Genomic DNA, 20,239 nt, shown 5'->3' on the forward strand with positions numbered 1-20,239 from the left:
CACCACAGCTGGCATCCAGGGGCTTGCCCTCCCTCATCCAGGCCCTCCCCGAGGCAGGCACCACTCACTGATGCAGCTGTCACCCACGTCATCATTTCCGTCATCACACTCCTCCCCGGGCTGCAGGACTCCATCCCCGCAGGAGCCACGGTGGTCCACAGTATAGTCCACAGGGTGGAAAGGGGTCACCTGGCCAAAGAAACACAGGACAGTTACTAGGGATGGCATGACAGGTTATTGGCACTGGGATGGAGACCCCGGGTCTGGGCGGGGGGGTTCCTTCCAGATGGGAAAGGCACCCCTCTCCCATGGCCCAGAGCTCTGCACTTGGCGGGAAGGCTGGGCCAGATCAGGACAGCATCCTGGCCGTGTGGGGATGGGAGACCGTCTGGAACCCTGGCTCCAAGAGGAGGTCCTATGTGGCGGGCGGGGGCACGGAGAACTGCTCAGAAGCAGAGAAGAGGAGGGTGCCCAGCCCTTCCACGGAAACAGACTGCAGAAAGCTCTGCGCTAGACCCAACCCATGGCCCTTCTTTCCTCGGGTATGTCCTGAGTGTCTGCCTCAGGGTACCTGGATGGGGAGCCAGCCAAGGCTGTCCTTGAAGTACAGAGATCTCTGATCTTTGCGGAAGGCAATGGCATTTTGGGTGTTCAGCCTCTCGAGCTCCTCCTGGTTGTTGACCACAAAAATCTGCCAGAGAACACACTGGTGAGGATTCCAGAAAACACTTCTATAGGGGTCAGGGGAAAAGCTGGAAGAGGACACAGAATCTCCATCCTTGGGCTGGTTAACAGTGGGATGGGGAGTCTGCATATCACACGCCGGGGATCCTCCTGAAGTCGGGAGGGATGTCCTGATTCCCCCATCTTCTCAACCCAGTTCCTAAGGTCTGGGTTTGCAATAAGAATGTCCACAATTTAAAATTTTTCTAACATTTAAAATGTTCCCAGGACTTAAATAAAAACATGATGTCATCTAATCAAGTAATTCAACATCTGGAAAGGAGTCTTAACAAAACTGTTATACTCAAAGGTGTTCATTACGGTTTTATTTACATTAGTGAAAAGCCTGGGAGAACCGTACAAGTACCCAACAACAGGGCCCTGGTTAAATAAATCACAGCACAGCCACACGATGGATGGATGATTATGCATCCATTCAAGTGATGAATTAATGTCCAGGGTTACCTCAGAATAATCCAAGGGAGGGTGGGCAGTAGTGAGTGGGTATAAAGAGGAAACAGGATTAACCAGGAGTTGATACGTGTTGAATTTGGGTGAAGGGTACATAGAGGTTTATTACACTATTTGTTCTGCTTTTGCATTTACTTAAAATTTTCTATAATTTTTTGTCCTTAAAAAAAAGACAAAACAAAAAAAACAAACCTCAAGTTGGACCCACAACCAAATGGACAACTTGGTTTCCTAGATTTTTATTTTTCCCTTATTTTCCAATTTCCTATAATGAGTGCGTACCAGGTATAATGAGGAAATCAGTTTATTAAAAGGCTTTTACAAGCTCTTGGAGGATCAGGTGAGAGGTCCCAATGGATAACCACCAGATTTTCTCCCAGGAGCCTTACCACGGGAACATGAGGGGAGCTGGACCCATACATGGATTCCCTGTAGGAGGGGTTATTCACATTCGTAGGGGTTCCACAAAGACAACTTCCTGGAGGCCCGGGAAATCCTCTGTCCCCTTTGGGTCCCATCACAAGTTGTCCTAGGAAGCAACAGAATGCTGTGTTACTAGAGCAAAGGAAGCGAAAACCAAACAGCCCCAGGGAGATGTGAGCAACCTTTGCAACAGAAAGAAGGTCAAAGTCCAAGCATCTTAGGGTAGGCCCTGGGGAGAGGTCTAAAGAGACTCTTTTGATCCAAGATATGGAGGAGGTGATGTTCTCTGTGGGTCCCTTAACCATACCGGGTGTTGGGGAACCTTCCCCAATTCTCTCCGTTCCCTTTCTCTACACTTTGGAAACCAGACAGACATTCTATTTCCTAGATGACCTTGCATGCAAGGTCTGTGATGGGAGAAGGGTAAGCATCTGAGAAAGTCTATCCTGATAAAAAAAAACAGAGCTGGTGAGAGACCTAGCTTCCTCCTTCTTCCTGTCTAGAAGACAGACAACATGCCTGGTGCAGCAGCAGCCACATTGCAACCCTGAGGTAATAGGTATGAGAAGAGAAGCCAACATACAGGAAAGACCAGGGGTTCATGGGGCATGGGACCCTGCTGGTGACACTTAGAAGCTGAACCAAAGTCAGCCACTGTTGACCTCTCTGGACCTCCTCGTATGAGAAAAACAATCTCCTTTTTGTTTAGACTATTATTAACAGGGATCTAAGGAACACAATGCTGACAACTTCTATTATTTTTTTATTCATTTTATTTTGTTCTTATTTGTGAGATCTTTACGAAGGAATTTCTAAAGGTGGGTTTCTTTCATTCCTTCTGGAAGAAAATGGAATGCCTGAAAATGCTCCACCTACTTATTCTCCCCTGGTACTGAGGAGAGTGTCGTGAACGTATATGATTAGGAAATGTATTCCCTGCAATGTGGGTGATCTGCTTGGGCAGTAGTCTTCACCTAGACTTTTAAAGGTCCTAATGTCCAGGCCACACTCCAGACCAATTCCATTAAGAATGCAGAGAATAGAACCCAGGCATCCATACTTTTAAAAGCTCTCAAGATGATTCCAGTGTATACTAAGGTCGCGAACGCTGGTCTAAGGAAACGGTCTTTGCACAAGCCATTTCCCTACTAGATTATTCTTCCTTCACCCTCCATCCCTCCTTCCTCAGGTGCCCTCCAGCTAGCTCCTGATCTGGATTCAAATATCACTTCTGCAGGGAAGCCTTCTGAATCTTCGCACTCTGGCACGTTCACTTGGATAATGTCATAGTTCCCTATGCCTTTTCTTCACAGCACTTATCTCTGTTTGCGATTTTGTGTCTTGTGAGATTATCCGATCAAGGTCAATCTCCCCCAGTGGAATATAAGCTCCACAAGGGCAAGGTTGATGCCCGTTTTCATTCACAAGGGTGGGATACACAGTAGGGACATGATACATGCTTGATGATGGAATGAATGGATGCAGACTCACTGGAAAGAAAAGGTGTTCGGAAAAGGCTTAAAAACCCCGGTTGGCAGAAAAGAACGAGAGCAAGACCCATCCAACAGGGAGAGAGGAAAGAGGAAACACAGAGACTGACGAAGGAAGGAAGGAAGTATGCCTCCTCCTGGAAAAGTAAGGGGAAGTCTGGAGGCCAGTCACTGGTTTCAGGTTGTATAACTTCCCAAGGCAGCCAGCAACTAGGGACACAGCTGGCAGATTCCAGAAGGGCAGAAAGTAAAATGACTCCAGGGGAAAGGTCTGGTCAGGAACCCAAAGAAGCAGCGTTAGCTAGAGGAAGAAACCCCAATGGGAATACCCTCCCCACAACCTTGAGCCTTCCTGAGCTGGTGGACAGATATGTCCAAGATCAGAAGAATGCCGGTACGAGGGGTGGGGCGGGGGCGGGCATTGCCAACATTTCATACCAGGTGTGGTAGTTGCTTGAACAAGAAATAAGAATACAACGCTGTAGGAGGAGCTCCAGTCCCGTGTTCTGATGTTTTCAGCACAGCCCAGAAAGACACAGACTCCACCAGCCCAGGAATACTCTGGGTAATTATCACCCCCGGGGAAACTGAGGTGGGAATGCTCTGTAACCAAGGATGCGCGAGTGGCATCGGAGAAGGTTCTGTGACCCCAACAACTCCTCCAGAACCATGGCCTCAGAGAGGGTCAGGCGTTGGTCCCACTGTCCGGCCAATAAGTGGTGAGGCTGAGATTTGAATTCATGTATGACTTCACACTATGCCATCAAAAGACAAAGTCCAAGAATACTGATGCTTGCAGGAAGCTGGAAATTCCCAGGTACCACAGTGATTCACTTATACCCGGTCCGGGTGCAGGAAGGACTCACTCAGATTTGTAATTTGGTTACTTCAAATCACATCCTAGAGGCATTTTGCCTTGATTCCCTCGGCCACCTCCTAGCACCTCGTTCTCTGTAACTTGGGTGATAAAAAGTTCCCCCTCCACCTCCCCCCAGCACTGTCCTGCCCCACAGCTCTGGGCACCAGAACCAGAGGTGGCCTCCAGAGAGGGTGACAGGATGTGGCAGGGAGCCCGCTTCCTGCCACCACTGCAGTTTCCCTGCCGCTTCCTCTCAGCTGTCAGAGGGCATCTGTTACCCCTGCCTGTTTCCTGCCAGGATCCACTGAAGGGCACAGCAACTCGAACTGCCCCACCTCGGCTTCTCAGAGCTGGTCCAGCGGGCCTGCCTGATCCATCGTCCCGTGGAGCCAGAAGACCTGGCTCTCCATCTGTGCCCAGACTGCCTCCCATCGCTGCTGGCTGTGCAGCGGGAGCAGGCCTGACATGGGAATCGGCGAGGAGGCAGAGGGACCACAGAATAGTCTCCACATCACCCCCAGCTCTTACTCTGCCTCAGCAGAGGCTGCATGGCTAAGTGGGAAGGGTCTCTAGACCAGGAGCCACAGACTGATTCTGGGCCAGGCAAGGCCACCACCGGTCAGCTCTGTGACCTCCAGGAAGTCCCTTTTCTCTGAGGTTCAAAGTTCTTTTCTATAAAGGGAGGGCTGGATAAGACCAGGGTTGTTTGACTTGTGGTTCACAGAGCCCAAAGACATTCTAAGATGGATCTGGGGCAGGGGTTCTGGAACTCTGGGAAGCAGTGTGCAGAATCTTGGGCGCAGATACGACATGTATTTGTCCTGAGTGGGTGTGGGACTTTTATCAGACTCCAGAGATAGTCTCAGGAATCACTTCTGGGGCTTGTTCCCATTCTTGACGATTATCCAACTGGCCCCAGGTCCAGGTTATCTTTTAAATTCCTCCCTCCTCTTCTTTCCCTACCCTGCACCCTGCCCTCCTCAAAAAAAAAGTTTCCAAAGAGAAGGATGATTGCCCCATTTTCTTTAGCCCCTTCACTCTGGGAGGCTCCCCAGAAAGGAAGTGACTCATAAGAAGGCACAGGAAGGGGACCTGAGTCAGAAATGGACTGCATCCTGCTTGCCTGCTATGCAATCACCCGGGGGGACAGCCTGAGAACCAAAATGGCCCATGTCTGCGAGTGCTTGTGGTGCACAGCCCTGCCCCGCCCACCTGCCAGGTGCCATGGGATGGTAAAGCTGACCGGCCATCGACACTGCCTCGAGGACTTGCTATCTAGAAGGAAGATGAAACACATCTGCAGAAAAGTTATCGGTGAAGGGCCATAGCAGAGAGGCAATATGTACTTGGGCCCAGGGAAAGGAGACCCATCCTGTTAGGGACCAAGGAAGGCCTTACTGAAGAGAGGGCTTTGACAGAAGAAGACGGTTTCATCGGGTGGACCAGAAGGCTGGCCTAATGACCTCTCTTTGCATCCACACCGCTCCCCAAGAGCCTGGCTCTCTCCTCAGTTTTGTGAACTGCTTAAATACCTCAAGGGCCAAGAGAGTCCTCCCCAAAGAAAACTCAGGCCTCACGCCATGCTCTCGGTCCCTGGGGCTGGCAGCTCATGATCCTAGGCCTTGAGAAGAACATTACTCATGCCGGAAGCGAGGAAGAGGACTTCAACTGACCCTTGAACAACATGGGTTTAAACTGCATGGGTCCTCTTAGATGCAGATTTTTTACAGCACAGTACTATAAATGCATTTTCTCTTGTTTGTCATTTTCTTAATAACATTTCTTTTCTCTAGCTTCCTTTCTTGTAAGCTTACTGTATACGACACATATAACACACAAAGTATATGTTAATCCACTGCTATCAGGAAGGCTTCCAGTCAACAGCAGGCTATTAGTAGTTAAGTTTTGGGGGATTCAGGAGCTTATATGTGAATTTTCAACTGTGCTGGGGTTGGCACCCCTAACCTCCACATTTTTCGAGGGTCAAGTGTAGTTGGGAGGACCCCCATAGGGATTGTCAAGTCAATTCCCAGAAACAGACTGTGGGGCATGGACACATGGCCCAGGATGCATCTCCAATCTAGTTCCCTTAACAGCACAGAAATAGGTGCGGCAAGATAACTTATTGTCGTACTAACTGACATTTGTTTTCTCACTTTTTCCTCTCCCAATTTCAAGGAGGTAGTAAGATTTTGTGCTTTCTTGCCCTTGCCGAAAACAGGTACTATGTGAAGACTTTTCTCAGAAGAAAAAAGCTCCTGAGACAGGTGGCAGTACATGAGGAATATGAGAAGCAAGGCGCTGGAGGTCAGAAGAGGGGAGATGACTCCAGACATGGAGAGAGAGGGACCCCCTCTGTTTTGGAGATAAGGTAAGGAAGGTCTCAGAAGGAATAGCTATGGGACTTCTTGGGAAACTGAACCACAGGGACCAGGCTTGGAAATGTTCCGATACCCAAGCATGAAATGAATATGGCAGTCACCAGGCACCCTTGGACCACGTGGCCTGGGATAGCAGGCATCTCAGAGGTGAACAGGGCAGATCAAAGGCTGGAGGGAACTCCCCTGATGTTTTTTTGCCATAATCCCCAGGATCTTTGCCCAAATCTTTTTAGGTAGTTAGAGGAGTGGAGAGAACCTCTTAATACCTGAGATGGAATTTTCCTGGCATCCCGGAAGGTTAGAATCTCAGAACCAGCTTTAATTTGGTTTAAAGGAGCTAACAAATTATGACATTTCTAGACCATTGCATTACATGGTTGTGAATATATTCCCATAGACCCAGGGAGGAAAAGTACAATGTACAATTTTAAAATGCCTTCATTTTAAGTTAAGAATAAAACTGTAATACCAATTGCTTTGTTTCCTTGTGTATAACTGAGAGCCAAGAACCCTACATAGTAAAGAGTCTTCTCAGACCTAGAGATGCTGTGTTTATGCAGGAAATGTGCTCTGAAAGGCCATATTTGGAGCTGACGAGGGAACAAACTAACAGGTTTAGCACATCAAATTAAACAAGGTAAACAAGCAGTGTATCTATGCCCTCTTCGATGGCAGACTTTGATTTCTTTTCAGGGTTTCTTTGTATATTCAGTGTAAACCAACAAGGACGCTTTCACAACACTACATAAGATAGAAAAATCGGCCACATCATCTTTACTTCTAGGATTAAGTAAATTGCTTGGAGCCATGAACGGCTTTTCTAGAAAAAGGTGTTAGTTGATGAAAAATGTGCCTGTTACTTTTCACTTGAAGTATAAATGACATCACCAATGTAATTATGTTTTTGTGGGGTTTTTTTCCTCCTCTATTTGTTCTCCAAAATGCTACAACAGAGTCAGGATATTGTTTATCTCTCTTGTGTAGAAGTTGAATGAGCCAAGCTATGGAGAAATTATAAATATATTAAAAGCATCTCTGGTAGTTTCTAACTCAAAACACAAGGCAGACCTCTGCTGTGCCCTCTCTGGGGAGGTTGGCCAGGAGGGCAACACTGTGGATCAAGTGAAGCAGTGTGGCTCTTACCTGTGGATGGGGGGCCCGGGGGGCCTGGGGGACCTGGACGGCCAGGTTGACCAGAAGGCCCAGGCTTGCCTGGTGGGCCCATTACTCCACTATCTCCCTTCTGCCCCTGACAGAGAGAAAGGCAGAGCCTGTTATGACAACATGACATGGCAAACTTCTTTCCCCATTTATGTCTAAATCAGGTACCGCCTTGCACGTTGGAGCAGAAGCCCAGAGCAGGATTCAGCCCCAGAAGCCTTGACCCCCAAACTCCTAAAAAGCTCAGGGCAGGGGCACCTGGCTGGCTCAGCTGGTAGAGCGTGTGACTTTTGATCTCAGAGTCATGAGTTCAAGCCCCACAGTGGGCATGGAGTCTACTTAAAAAAAAAAAAAAAAAAAAAAGCTCAGGGAAAGTGACATTTGAGATTGTGATGGTTACAAGTTTGTAGACATTACTTCTTGCTCTATTCTGGAAACATGGCACTGACTGCTGAAAGGAACCAATCCAACCCACTCCTCTCACGGGGCAGAGAAGGAAACAGAGGCTCAGGAAAGAGCAGAGATGTACATTAAGTCACCTAGCATTGAGGCAGCAGACTTGGGCCTAGCCTCAGGGCTCTGCTTGCTCACCAAGACCATGTTTCTTTTACCACAAGACCTGTTTCCATCAAATGAATTTCCGTTGCTCTCAGGATAAAGACCCAGATCCTTATTTCACCTACAAAGGCCTGTATGGCTGGCCTTTCTAGTCATGTTCCAGCCTTTTGGTGTTTTTGGTCTTCAAGGGCATCATGCCTTTTTTTTCCCCCCTCCTCTCTGCCCCAACTCGCTCTCCACTCCTCTGCCTGGTTAACTGCCTCCCAGCCTTTAGCTCTCACGTAAAATGTCACTGCAGCACAGCCTTCCCTGGCCTTGCCAGACTAAGTCAGTTCTCCCAGTCACAGGCTCTCAGAACTGGGCGTCTTTCCTTCCAGGCTTTTATCCAGGTCAGAAATGCACCAATATTTGTGTGGTCCTTTCATCAATGTCTCTCCATGAGACATAAGCTCCCTCTGGGCCCGAATTTGTCTTGCTCACCTCTCTTCCCCAGATTAAATGAGGGAGGAGGAAGATACTGAAAACACAAAGGGGAAGCAGTTCTGGTGAGCTGGAAGTCAAGAGACCTGGATTTTCACGTTGGCCATGAGACCCTGGGTAACTCACGTCATTGCTTTGTGCCTGTTTTCTCATCTGTAAAATGGGGCCAGTAAGCACACACCTTCGCAGCTTTGTTGTAAGGCTAACAAAGATCTCAGAGGTGAAAAACCGCTTTGCACAGAACCAAGGGCTAAGGAAGCCAAGCTGATGATCACAGCAGCTAGTTTGCTTTCATCTTTTTCACATGGTTAGAAAAGGCCTAATTTCTTAAAGAGAGCCACACCTGTAGCTGCAGCCATTCCACATAGGATGTTCTCTTTGCTGCCTCTTCTGAGAGGGTCAAGAGCAAAGATTTCCTCCTTAGGGCTGCTCTTAGGAATGATCCTAGAAACCAAGATCTGTAGATTCTTCCCCTCCACAATTTGCTTACTGTGTGTTCGTATGCTGGTGCTAAACTGGACAGTGATTGATGCACGACATCTTTGACCTGGATCCCCTTTCTACACTTGTGCCTTGGCAAGCTTGCCCATGTAATGAAACATAATCTTCCCCAAGTCTGGGAAGCAGGCAGGCAGGGTACTCCTTTTCAATCACAACAGTGACATGTGGCCTGCTGCCTTGTCAACATGGCTCTGGGGAACCTCTTGACAATGTCCAAGGACTTCTTAAATTCTTTTGTTGTATTTATTCATTCATTCATTCATTCATAGGAGTTCTTAAAGTCCTAATATGGGACCTATAAGGGCAGAGTTTATTTCCAATTCCATCCTGATGGAAGGAGTTCTTAATCCTTGGCCCAAGCTGAAGCTTGGTAACTAAGATGGGTCCCAGAATAGCAAAGGAGGTCACACCATCTTAATATAGCCACAGTTAAGGCTTGTTTTTCTAAAAGCCACATCATCTATGAGCACAGGAAATGCCACAGCTTGAAGGGGCTGGAAGGTACTCCTTGATTCTGACACCAGCAATAATGGATTATTCTGCATAACTGTCATTTGTTCAGAACAAGCCATATCTCTATGAGCAGGACTCACTGAGCAGTGCTTTCCAGGAAAGGCATTGTTTATTCCTTTACTGCCATAAAATTTGGTGATCCCTCTCAAAGAAGCTGCTCTGTCTCCTTAACTGAAGATTTGTATCATAGAGTCAAGAGCTGTTTCCCTGAGCCTGGTTTAAGGCAAGCGCTGAAGCATGAAGGTGAAGAGAGAAGGTGTGTGGAGGGAAGCAGGTCTCAACTCTCTAAGTTCCAATGCTGGCTTGGAAGTTCACTTGGCTGGGGATCACTCTACTTCCCTGGCCCTTAGGTTCCTTGTGATTAGACAGAGATGAGGTGTTCTCTAAAATCCTTCTGGCTGTGAAATTCTAATCTCCTGAAGTCCCTTCTGGATCTCTGATTCCAGGAGTTGGATAGACTTACATTAACCTCCAGAAACTCTTAGCACCACTGGCCTGACAACACTTGGTGTATAAGACTCTATGCTAGGAAACTAATTCATGATTTAAAAAAAAAAAAACAACAGGGGCGCCTGGGTAGCTCAGTTGGTTAAGCGTCCGACTTCTGGCTCAGGTCATGATCTCGCGGTTCGTGAGTTTGAGCCCCAGGTCGGGCTCTGTGCTGACAGGTCGGAGCCTACTTCAGATTCTGTGCCCCTCCATCTCCCCGTCCCTCCCCTGCTCATGCTCTGTGTCTCTCTGTCTCTCAATAATAAATAAACGTTAGGGAGCCTGGGTGACTCAGTCGGTTAAGCGGCCAACTTCAGCTCAGGTCATGATCTCGTGGTCCGTGGGTTTGAGCCCCGCGTCGGCCTCTGTGCTGACAGCTCAGAGCCTGGAGCCTATTTCAGATTCTGTGTCTCCCTCTCTCTCTGACCCTCCCCTGTTCATGCTCTGTCTCTCTCTGTCTCAAAAATAAATAAACATTAAAATAATAATAATAAATAAGCGTTAAAAAAAAAAAAAACCACGATGGCAGGCTCCCAAAGCTAACAACCCAAGTATCTGCTGACTAGACAGGCAGTGAGGGTTCAGAGCACACTCAGCTTGTTTATAACATCTTGTAGGAAGGATGAGCTCATTTCTCTGAGCTCCCACACATGGCGCTGGTGTAGTTTGAAGAATGTCCCAACCAAATCATTCTCAACAGTGTCAAGAAATAGCTGTCTTGGCTCCAGCCTTCACCAGGAAAAGACAAATACCACCCCAGAAGGGCACTAGAAGCACAGAAGCCTTCTAGAACTTCAAGCATAAAGCCTTCTGCATGGGATGAGCAGTAGGGAAGAAAAATATTTTCCCTTTTTTTTTCCTCCTTTTTCTGAGCCTAGGTTTTAGGACATTGGTATCTGTGGCATCATTGTGAAGTCATGGACATGCCAGCCATTGTAAAACCTCAAAAACTGAACTGGACCATTACGACTTCAAAAGTTATAATGGAATTTGTATTATCTGGGGTTGGAGCCTGTGTCATTCCTAACTTCACTTGGAAAAGACCAGAACTGGCTCCACACTGTGATCATTGTTCTGAACGTTGGCTACATATTAGAATCATATAGAGAGCTTTAAAAAAAAAACCACAACAACCCATTCTAAAGCCCCATGCCAGGTCAATTACATCAGATCCTCTAAAAAATAAGGCCTAGGTGCTGGGGACAATAGGAGGCAAACTTGGAACTACAACCACTGCACCTGGGGCAGAGAAATCTGTATCGAATCAGCCCCCTAAGTGATTCTGATATAAGCTAAAGTTTGAGAACCATGGACCCAGCCTAAGAAAAGAATAAAAACATAAGAATGGAAAAAGGTTTGTGCCCAAAGATATTCACCTCTCAGCATCTGTATATAATTTTAGTTAGGCCTCTCTTGTCCAAGCAGTCTACTGCTTTACTCATTTACAAAATGCAATGCAGACATTTAAAAGAGCTTAATAAATATGTGCAGGAATGCGCAAAAATGTGTGACTTTAAGTTGAAGTTTTAGGATACAACAACTAGATATTGGGTATAAAAGAAACAAACAACCAGAAAGTTCACAAAGAAATAATACTGGAAGGAAACACACCAAAATGGTAACAGGGTTATGTCTGGGTGTTAGGTCTTCAGATGATTTCCCTTCTACTTTTCTGAATTTTCCAAGTTTTCTGTGATGATCACATATTACATTTATAATGGAAAAAGAGGTGAAAGTCTACAAACAGACAACCAAAAAAGTAAAGAAATGATGCCTGTCCATTAGAGAAAAGACAAGAAGCTTCTCCGAGGCACTCAATACAGCTCTAAAGGCAGCTCAGGCAAATGTGCCTTCATCCTTCCTCTCCCTCTCACGTCACAAGTGCCTGCTGACCAGGGAGCGTTCAGAATGAACAATTTCCCCAAGCCCTTAATAGTGCCCATAAAGAGAGTCACTTACAGTTCAGGGGCCCGAGTAGGGAAAAACCACTCTATTGTTGAGACTCAGAAGACCTTTCAACAGCAAGGAAATATTTGGATATTCCCCCAGACTCCATTTGTGTCTGGAGCATTGAGGCAAAAAGCAAGTTTTCTGGGTAAACAACAAGATCTGGCTTCCATTCCCAGTTGCTTTGGTTAAGGTAGACCTGTTCGTATGAAGCAAAGATCCACTCCTGCTTCTGGCCTTGGACACAGTTTGAACGGGGCATTCTAGCCCATCTGCTTCAAACCTCGGTTAGCCTAGAGAGGCAGGAGCTCCTGGAAGTGGTGCTCTTTCTGCCCACCAGCCTAGACGATGTTGGGGACTGTGCCTATGCTGATTGGCTCCACCTGTCTGCCTCTCTATCCCATCTGCCTACATCAGGAGGGAATGACCTCAGGGGCGTGGTAAGCACTGGGATCCTTACCTGCTTGCCTCGTTTTCCTGGTCTTCCCCTGGGTCCCCTGTGTCCTGCTATCCCAGGCTCACCCTTTGGACCCATTTCACCCTGGAAAGAAGAAAGAGAAGGAAGAGAGGAATCTGTGCATGTGGAGCAGGCACTCCTCTGCAGGTCCGTCTGTAGACAGACCAATCATTGGTCATGAGGGCAGTGCACTCGATCGTTCCAGACCTTTTCCAATCGGACAGTCTGAGAGACTGGGAAAGTGATGAGGTCATGTGAAAGGTGGATAGATTTTTCAAGGAAGAGAAAGGAAAGATTACCCTGGGTGGGTTACTTATTCTCCAAGACAGACAGCTCCTGGGCGCCACATATTTTGGTGTCCCAAATCACCATCCCAAACAGCCAAAGTAGGAGATTCTTGCATTTCCGTGATATGTATGCCTGTGACACTGCAAACTGCCAGGGGAAAATGCTTTCTCTTTTATTTGCAATTTTGCGTTGTACTGTGTTTCGCTTTTATCACAAATTCAAATCTGTGAGTTTTTGAATGATTGGACACAGTTTTGACAACTATCATCTTTGGGAAGTTTCTGCTCACGTAAGGACCTTTATGTAGGGTTATACACTTCCCTACTCTTCTGTAAAAACTGGTTTCAGTTCTAGCTCACTTTCATTTGATTCAGATGAAAACCGTGGGGAAAAATGTTCCAGACATATATTCAAATGCTCAATAACTGCAAAAGACATGGAAGCAATACTTCTTCTTCTTCTTTTTTTTTTTTAAACATTTATTCATTTATGAGAGACAGAGAGCACAAGCAGGGTAGGGACAGAGAGAGAGAGGGAGACACAGAGGCAGAAGCAGGCTCCAGGCTCCAAGCTGTCAGCACAGAGCCCGACGCGGGGCTCGAACTCACGGACCACGAGATCATGACCTGAGCCGAAGTCGGACGCTTAACCAACTGAGCCACCCAGGTGCCCCTGGAAGCAATACGTCTAACTGAAAAGCCTTACTTTGAGCAATCAGAACCAAATGCACCAATGGAAGAATTCCATAGTTTAAGGCCAACCTTTTGTGAAACCCATTTCTCCACTATAGTTTCTTTCTTTCCTCGTGTACTGCTAGGATTCCAGGCCCACTTCCTGTTTATTTGGGTGACGGAGCCTACAGGACACCATTCCTACCTCCAGTTATCCTTCCACAGCCCAGAACGCACCACCAACAAGCTAACTTTAGCAACAGCAACCCGGGGAGTTTCGGTTAGTCAGCATCCAGTGTCCATAAAGAGCTCCTCCAGGCACTCAGAACAATAAACACCCAGTGGGCTCTTCACATGGAAGTCAGGGGAGGTATAACATAATAGGAAATTTCAGGAAATACTAATAAAGAGTAAGGATCAAGAATACAGCTCTGAAATGATCGGTCACTCGGCCAACGTAACAAATTGGCCCCTACCCAAGCCATCAACTCTTGCCACATCAAGAACTGTCCTTAAACCTCTGATTTCCTGCCAACCTGTCGCGTCCTCCAGCATCTGGACAGAAAGGGAGTGTGGGAGAACAGCATGGATTCTACATGGCTATGCAGATGTATGCACCATTTCCCTTGGTTGTTTAGAGGAGGCCAGGGGGTGTTTTGTTTGGCTTGGAAAAACAGCAGCATAAACAGTGTAAGTTTTTTGTTTTTTTTTAAAGATTGGCAGAAGGAAGTGTGGCCCCTCTCTTCATCAACTGAAAGCAGACAGTAAGTTCTTGATCTAATTTCTAAGACCTAATTACCATTATCATATCATCTCTGTCTTAAAACAGCCTGCCATGAAAGGGAAAGAGAACTCTACATGGCAAGCCTAGTAAATGGTGCAGAGGCCAGCTGTCATACTTAATTCCACAGTAATTTATTATTCTGATGTTCACTGTTGCACTGAATGAAAACCTAGCCTAATATTTTTAAATCAAATTAGTTTTTTCTCTTTTAATGTTTCCTTTAATTTGTTTATGTAATTATTTTTAATCCAACACTCCACCTAGGGAATAGCACGAACAGTTTTTTGACAGCTTAAGGCAGTGATAAATAATAATAGATTAATGGCAGATGACTGACATTATTTAAATATGCTTGGGGCACCTGGGTGGCTCAGTCAGTTAAGCATCCGACTTCAGCTCAGGTCATGATCTCACAGTTCATGGGTTCAAGCCCCATGTCGGGCTCTGTGCTGACAGCTCAGAGCCTGGAGCCTGCTTCAGATTCTGTGTCTCCCTCTCTCTCTGCTCCTTCCCTGCTCTCACTCTGTCACTGTGTCTCTCAAAAATAAATGAACATTATAAATAAACAAACAAATAAATAAGCAAGCAAGCTCTACTGACAGCAGGTCAGATAAAAATTGTTAATTCAAGTTGGAAAAAGAAAACTTTAAGATAAATTTGAAAGACAATTAGAATTCTAAGAAAGCATGCATTTGCATGTTTGAAGAATACTATTCTCTGAGGCTCAGGTGAAAATGACCATCTCCCAGGCCAATGCCTTAAGCATGAGGAACCCCTGTTACAAGTTACTATGTTAGATACAGTTGTTCTTAGGGGACATTTATGTACGCTCTCTTTATCCCAACACCCCCTCTCACCACCCCCCTTTCTTCCTAGACCCTGGCCCTAAGTAAAAGTTTCCAGAAATCTATTAGTCACTTGCCACTTCCACAACTTTTGTCATATCGGCACACCGCTCTACTATTAGTGGCTGGATATTTTTTAAAGTCAATTGAATGAACTCCTATTTTTATTAAGACTTGTTCCCAGCAAGATATCCATGAAATCCCACTAAATAGCTAACTATTTAAATGAAAAAATGCAAATAAAAAAGAGTTGTTGTCACCCAGTTAAAATAGCTCTGTGTGCCTCTGACAGTACACGTACTGCCCTCCAAGAGGGTCTAGGTTGAGGGTCTTCAACAAAAGCATTAGGCCAAAGATGCCTGTGCTTCGTGCTGGGGCCCTCGACCACTGCAGCTCAGATCTGATCCACCTGTCTGACGCTTGCTGCTTCTGAACATTATCATGGCCCTCTAAGAGGCAGGAAATGCAAAGAAAGTCCTCTCTACCCAGACGGGGCATCCTTTCCCTCCCACTGAACTGGAGGGAGGTCTCAGACCATGCGGTCACCCTCTCACCAACATGCACAGCAACCTGCTCCCCTTCCAAACCAAAACCTTCCACGACGAAACCCACTTTCCCTGCCCAGAGCTCTTTTTGTGGTGCTAAGAAGGTCCAATTTATTACTGAGGCCTATTATTACTACTTCTAAGTACTTACTTTCTGCCCCAACATTCCAGGAAATCCCGGGAAACCCTGTGAAGAGAGCAACACACATAGTGACTGCCTCTGAGATAGTGCTTGAAAGGGCTGTGGAAGAGTGTGGTCAGCTGTTCTCAAGATAGAGCCGTCAGTCAGTCAGTCAGTCAGTCAGTAGGACAGCCCACAAGATGGCGGTGGGCAAGGGCTGCCATTTCCTCTGTAGTTTATCATTCCATGCAAAGGCCATTTACCTTTTCTCCTTTGGGACCCAAGTCACCCCTTTCACCTCTGGATCCCTAGGAGGAAACCACAGGAGGGAATCAAAGAGTTAATACCCTGGGGTAAAACTGGAGAGTTTCAAAATGAAAGCTCCCTAAGCCAACACACTCATTTACAGGCAAAGAAGTAGGCTCAGGTGACTTGCCCAGGGAAGGAATGTTTTGTGGTCTACCTTTTATTTGGACCACAAAGACCCTTGCGTTAATAAAACGCAACTCTCAGAAAATTCTGGGTCCCAGATCCTCTCTCCTCCTGTGGGAAATTTGTCCCCAGGTTCTGGCTGGATTTTTTTTACTTGGTTTGGTTTCTGACAGATGAGAAAGTTGTGTGGTAGAAGCTTGGTCTACAGACAACACCAACCATCTCCCTCCAGTGCCCTGCAGGCAGGCTGTGTTTCCCCTCCACCAGTACAGACTTCAGCTACTAATCTGCTCCACGTGAGGGGCCTCTACCTCCACTGGGAGCTCCTCCCTAACCTACTCGCCCTGCCTTGGGAGGCCCCTCCCTGCTCTCTCAGTCCAATGACAAAGGACAGGGGAATATCTAGGAATGGTCACTATAGGTGCTAACTTAAGAGAAACCTGGGCCTGTCTTCTGCTCATCACTGACCCCAGAGTCAATAGCCCAGACCAGGCTCTGGGAAGCCATGGGAGTCAAGCACTAACCTTTTCCCCTCTGGATCCAGGGTAGCCCTAAAAGAAAGCAAAAAGTGCATTTACCATTAGCCCTATGTACCCCCAAAGGCCTGAACAAAGTTTTCCATCTGCCTTGTTCAGAGGCTTGACCCTCCCTGCCCAGGAAAATAACAGGAAGGACATCTGTATGCCCCTGCATCCCAGGCATGATGTCCCCCAAAGGGCTGGTAAAGACAAGCACTCTGGCACTGGGCTTTCTGGTATCTGTGACATTCCCCAAGCCCAGGATAGCAGCCCCACCCAGCCCCCATCTTTGTGGACAGCAGCTGCTCCAGAGCCTTAGTGAGAAGAGCCGGGAATGTCCGTCTGGACCAACACACTGACCTTGAAGCCCATTGGTCCTCTTGACCCTGGTAAGCCCATCATACCCAGGTCACCTTTTTCACCCTGGGGGAATCAGAAGAAGATGGGGAAAACGACCAACGGTGACATTTACTAGAGAAACAGAACCAGGAAAATCATGGGCAAGATCATGATGGAACTAGGGGCATTGGGGCTGGCTTGTGAATCTGAGGACCCCACATGCTCCCTTGCTCACTCCCAGGGGTTCAAGGCTCCATAGTTCACACTTCGTTCTGGTATTTGAGATTAAACGTAAAATGAAATTGCCCAAGGCAGAGCAGATCTCCAAACTAAATGCTAATATGCTACAAATGCTTGATCTTTTCCTGGAGTAGGTTTTGAGAGGGCGGGGAGAGAGCATGGGGGCCTTGGGCCTCACAGGACTAAATGTCAACACCCCAGAAAACTTCACCTGTTTTATGCTCTGCATAGGGAGGGCCTTTCAGGCATTTTCATATATTCTCACCCCAGGTTTGCAGTCAAACAGAGTGAACATCAGCCTCTGGGCATGCATTACGGAGACAGGGGGTTAAGACTCATGGGTGGGCTCTGTTGCCCCTCAGAATGGTTTGTAGTTGGAACTTTCAGCACCCTCTGTGCTAAAAACTCTATACCAGTGCTAAAAAGTAGAAATATAAAATGAGCCACATACTTAATTTAGAGTTTTTTTAGAAGTTACATAAAACAGGTAAAAAGTAAAACAGGTGAAATCAACTTTAATATATTTTATTTAATCTGATTATCATTTAAACATATAATCAATATAAATTAATGAGATATTTTACAATCTGATTTTTAGAATAGATATTTTAAATCTGTTGTGTATTTTATATTTAAATCATATCTCAATTCAGGCATTAAATTTTCATCCAAAATACTCGATCTGTATTTAGATTTCATAAAATTTATACTGAAACAGCAGAGTCACACATTCAAGTTGCTATAAACATGCCTACGTATTTTCAAATAACTGAACTGAGTAAAGGTTTTTAAATTCAAACTTACATTAAAATAAAAAATTCAGTTCCTCAGTTGTACCAGCCACACTTTAAGGGCTCAGTAGCCACATATGGGTAATTGCTGCCATAGTGGACAGTTCAGACCTATAAAGTAGATTTTTGGAAAAATATCCTTGGGACTTTTCCTAAGAGGACTGGGAACACAGTTTTCTATCCTGTGTAATAAATACAGCTGGTGACTGAATCAGAGGAGATAGTGACATTCACCTGCCCGTCCCTGATTTCTGCAGGTCAAATCTGCACCCAATAGTCTCTGACCAAAGGGAGAAGAATATAAACAAAGGTATGGGTGTGGATGTGTCAGCTTTCCATCATCTGTCTGAAGAAGGGATTTCATCAGCATTTAGCTTAGCTAAATGCAGGATTTCAGTCTTTCCAGCTGGCCAGTGCCCATCACCCTCAACCCCCAAACTCCCGCACAGCTTTCCAGACACAAGCAGCTCATGGGTCGTCTCAGGGAAACCAAAGAATTTCAGGCTACCTCTGAGGACAAAGGACAACCGGGGTTCCTGTGAAAGAGGGGAGTGGCCCTTCAATTCTCCCCCCCACCCCCGCTCATAGGAGCAGAGCTGCTGGACGGGCCAAGGTCTTATATTTCAAGTAAAGGTCCCCAAGTGTTTGGGGACCTCTGGGCAGCCCTCATCCTTTCTTCATCCTCCTCCTCTTAAGGAAACAAGTTTCACTATGTGCCAAAGGCCGGGGGGCTGACATCCGCCCTCATGTTCTGATACCACATGAACCCTGAGAGTGTGCCATACTTACCCTGGGTCCTTCAGGGCCGACTGGCCCAGGCATGCCAGGAACACCCGGGGGGCCAGGTCTACCCTTCAAAAATGAACAACAAAAGTCAGGACAACTGGGTTTGTCTCCTTCCTTCCAGGAAATGAGATTTGTTTTGGGAGCTCAGAGGGGACTGTGGGGCCCTTAAGCATGGCTTCTAGGTCCTTCATCCCCACCCTCCAATGACTGATAGCCTAGAAGGTTGGGTCACTTACACATAAGTTAAAGAGTTTGGTGTTATATTATGTCAACACATAAGCTCTTATTCTACTCAAGACATGGAAGGTGCAGGGGCGGGCGGGCGGTGTGGCAAAGCATGGTGATAGAGAAGGGATTCTAAACTTCTTGGCTGATGACCTCCACTCACCTGCCCACTCACCCAAATGTTCCTTGCATTCCAACAGGTTCTCCCCAAGGATATGGCATGGAATGGGGTGGGGTTTTGTTTGGGGTACAGCAGCAGATGCTGTTGGTATTCCCTCAAGATCTTTTTCACTTGCTCACTGTGCCCATCCCCCCAGTGGCTACCTGCCTTCCTGCCACAACACATTCCTGCAACCTGTAATTGTGGAATTTGCCAATGGTCAATTGGAGCTGCCCGGCAATTCATGCACCTCTTCTCCCTGCGGCCAATAACCTAGCTCCCTTACATCAGGACAGGACAAGCTCTGTGGTGCTGTTCACACACCGGAGCTCCCCTAGCAATGAGGCTAAAGACGGACTTCATCCGACACCACACCCAAGCTGGGCTTCTTCCCCAGCACCATCCGGCTTCCCGTCCCCTCAGGATCCTTCTGAGAGAACTCCCTTAATGTGTTCACTTCTACATGGCACGTGTGGTCTCTACCTCTGCTTCTAGGGAGGCCAACCTAAGCCAGGAGCCATGCGAGAGCAAACCTTACAAGAGGAAGTGGGGGCGGGGACCTGGGGTCTATCTCAACCTCTGCACCCACTGGCTAATTTCACAGTTAGCCTAACTAGACATGTGGAAGGCTCAACCCCTAAACTGGAGATCACAAATGCTAACACGTGTCCTCTTTTCTACTCTTGCCTCCCACTTTCATGGCAGACATCACTAACTGATCACGGCCCTCATTAGTTCTGAGCATGAAGACCATCCCAGAATGCCTTCCAGCCCAGCGCTTCAGATAACCACTGTTCCTTGGCTGGAGCTGCGATCTGTGTCCTTGAGGGATGTAATTTTGCTTGCAAAGGTCTGTTTGAGGCTTTTGTTGATAGTGAAACCATCTGAATAGAACATTTAACCAGAAAACTAATAATTTATATTTAGAATCATAAGCACCTTGTTTGGCCACAGTGTTACACCGCCTTCTATCACTGAGACCTACAGTTTCAGTGCCAACATCCATTGACCACATTGAGTGGCTGCTGGTTTACTCTTTCC

The 20,239-nt window shown here is 46.7% G+C and overlaps 1 protein-coding gene across 3 annotated transcripts in view; it reads right to left on the reverse strand.

Moving 5' to 3' along the window:
- Nucleotides 1-20,239, reverse strand: part of COLQ (collagen like tail subunit of asymmetric acetylcholinesterase) — a 77,358-nt gene that overhangs the window by 22,155 nt on the left and 34,964 nt on the right. For all 3 annotated transcript variants that reach the window (XM_042998957.1, XM_007087360.3, XM_007087361.3), the window contains exons 6-15: nucleotides 18,817-18,879; nucleotides 17,018-17,080; nucleotides 16,664-16,690; nucleotides 15,971-16,015; nucleotides 15,738-15,773; nucleotides 12,457-12,537; nucleotides 7,491-7,596; nucleotides 1,584-1,723; nucleotides 572-691; nucleotides 69-189 (exon numbers count right to left, since the gene is read on the reverse strand). In XM_042998957.1, coding sequence (XP_042854891.1) covers nucleotides 69-189; nucleotides 572-691; nucleotides 1,584-1,723; nucleotides 7,491-7,596; nucleotides 12,457-12,537; nucleotides 15,738-15,773; nucleotides 15,971-16,015; nucleotides 16,664-16,690; nucleotides 17,018-17,080; nucleotides 18,817-18,879 — 802 coding nt within the window. The remainder of the gene's footprint in view (nucleotides 1-68; nucleotides 190-571; nucleotides 692-1,583; nucleotides 1,724-7,490; nucleotides 7,597-12,456; nucleotides 12,538-15,737; nucleotides 15,774-15,970; nucleotides 16,016-16,663; nucleotides 16,691-17,017; nucleotides 17,081-18,816; nucleotides 18,880-20,239) is intronic.

This window comes from Panthera tigris, chromosome C2 (assembly GCF_018350195.1).
Source record: "Panthera tigris isolate Pti1 chromosome C2, P.tigris_Pti1_mat1.1, whole genome shotgun sequence".
Taxonomy (NCBI): domain Eukaryota; kingdom Metazoa; phylum Chordata; class Mammalia; order Carnivora; family Felidae; genus Panthera; species Panthera tigris.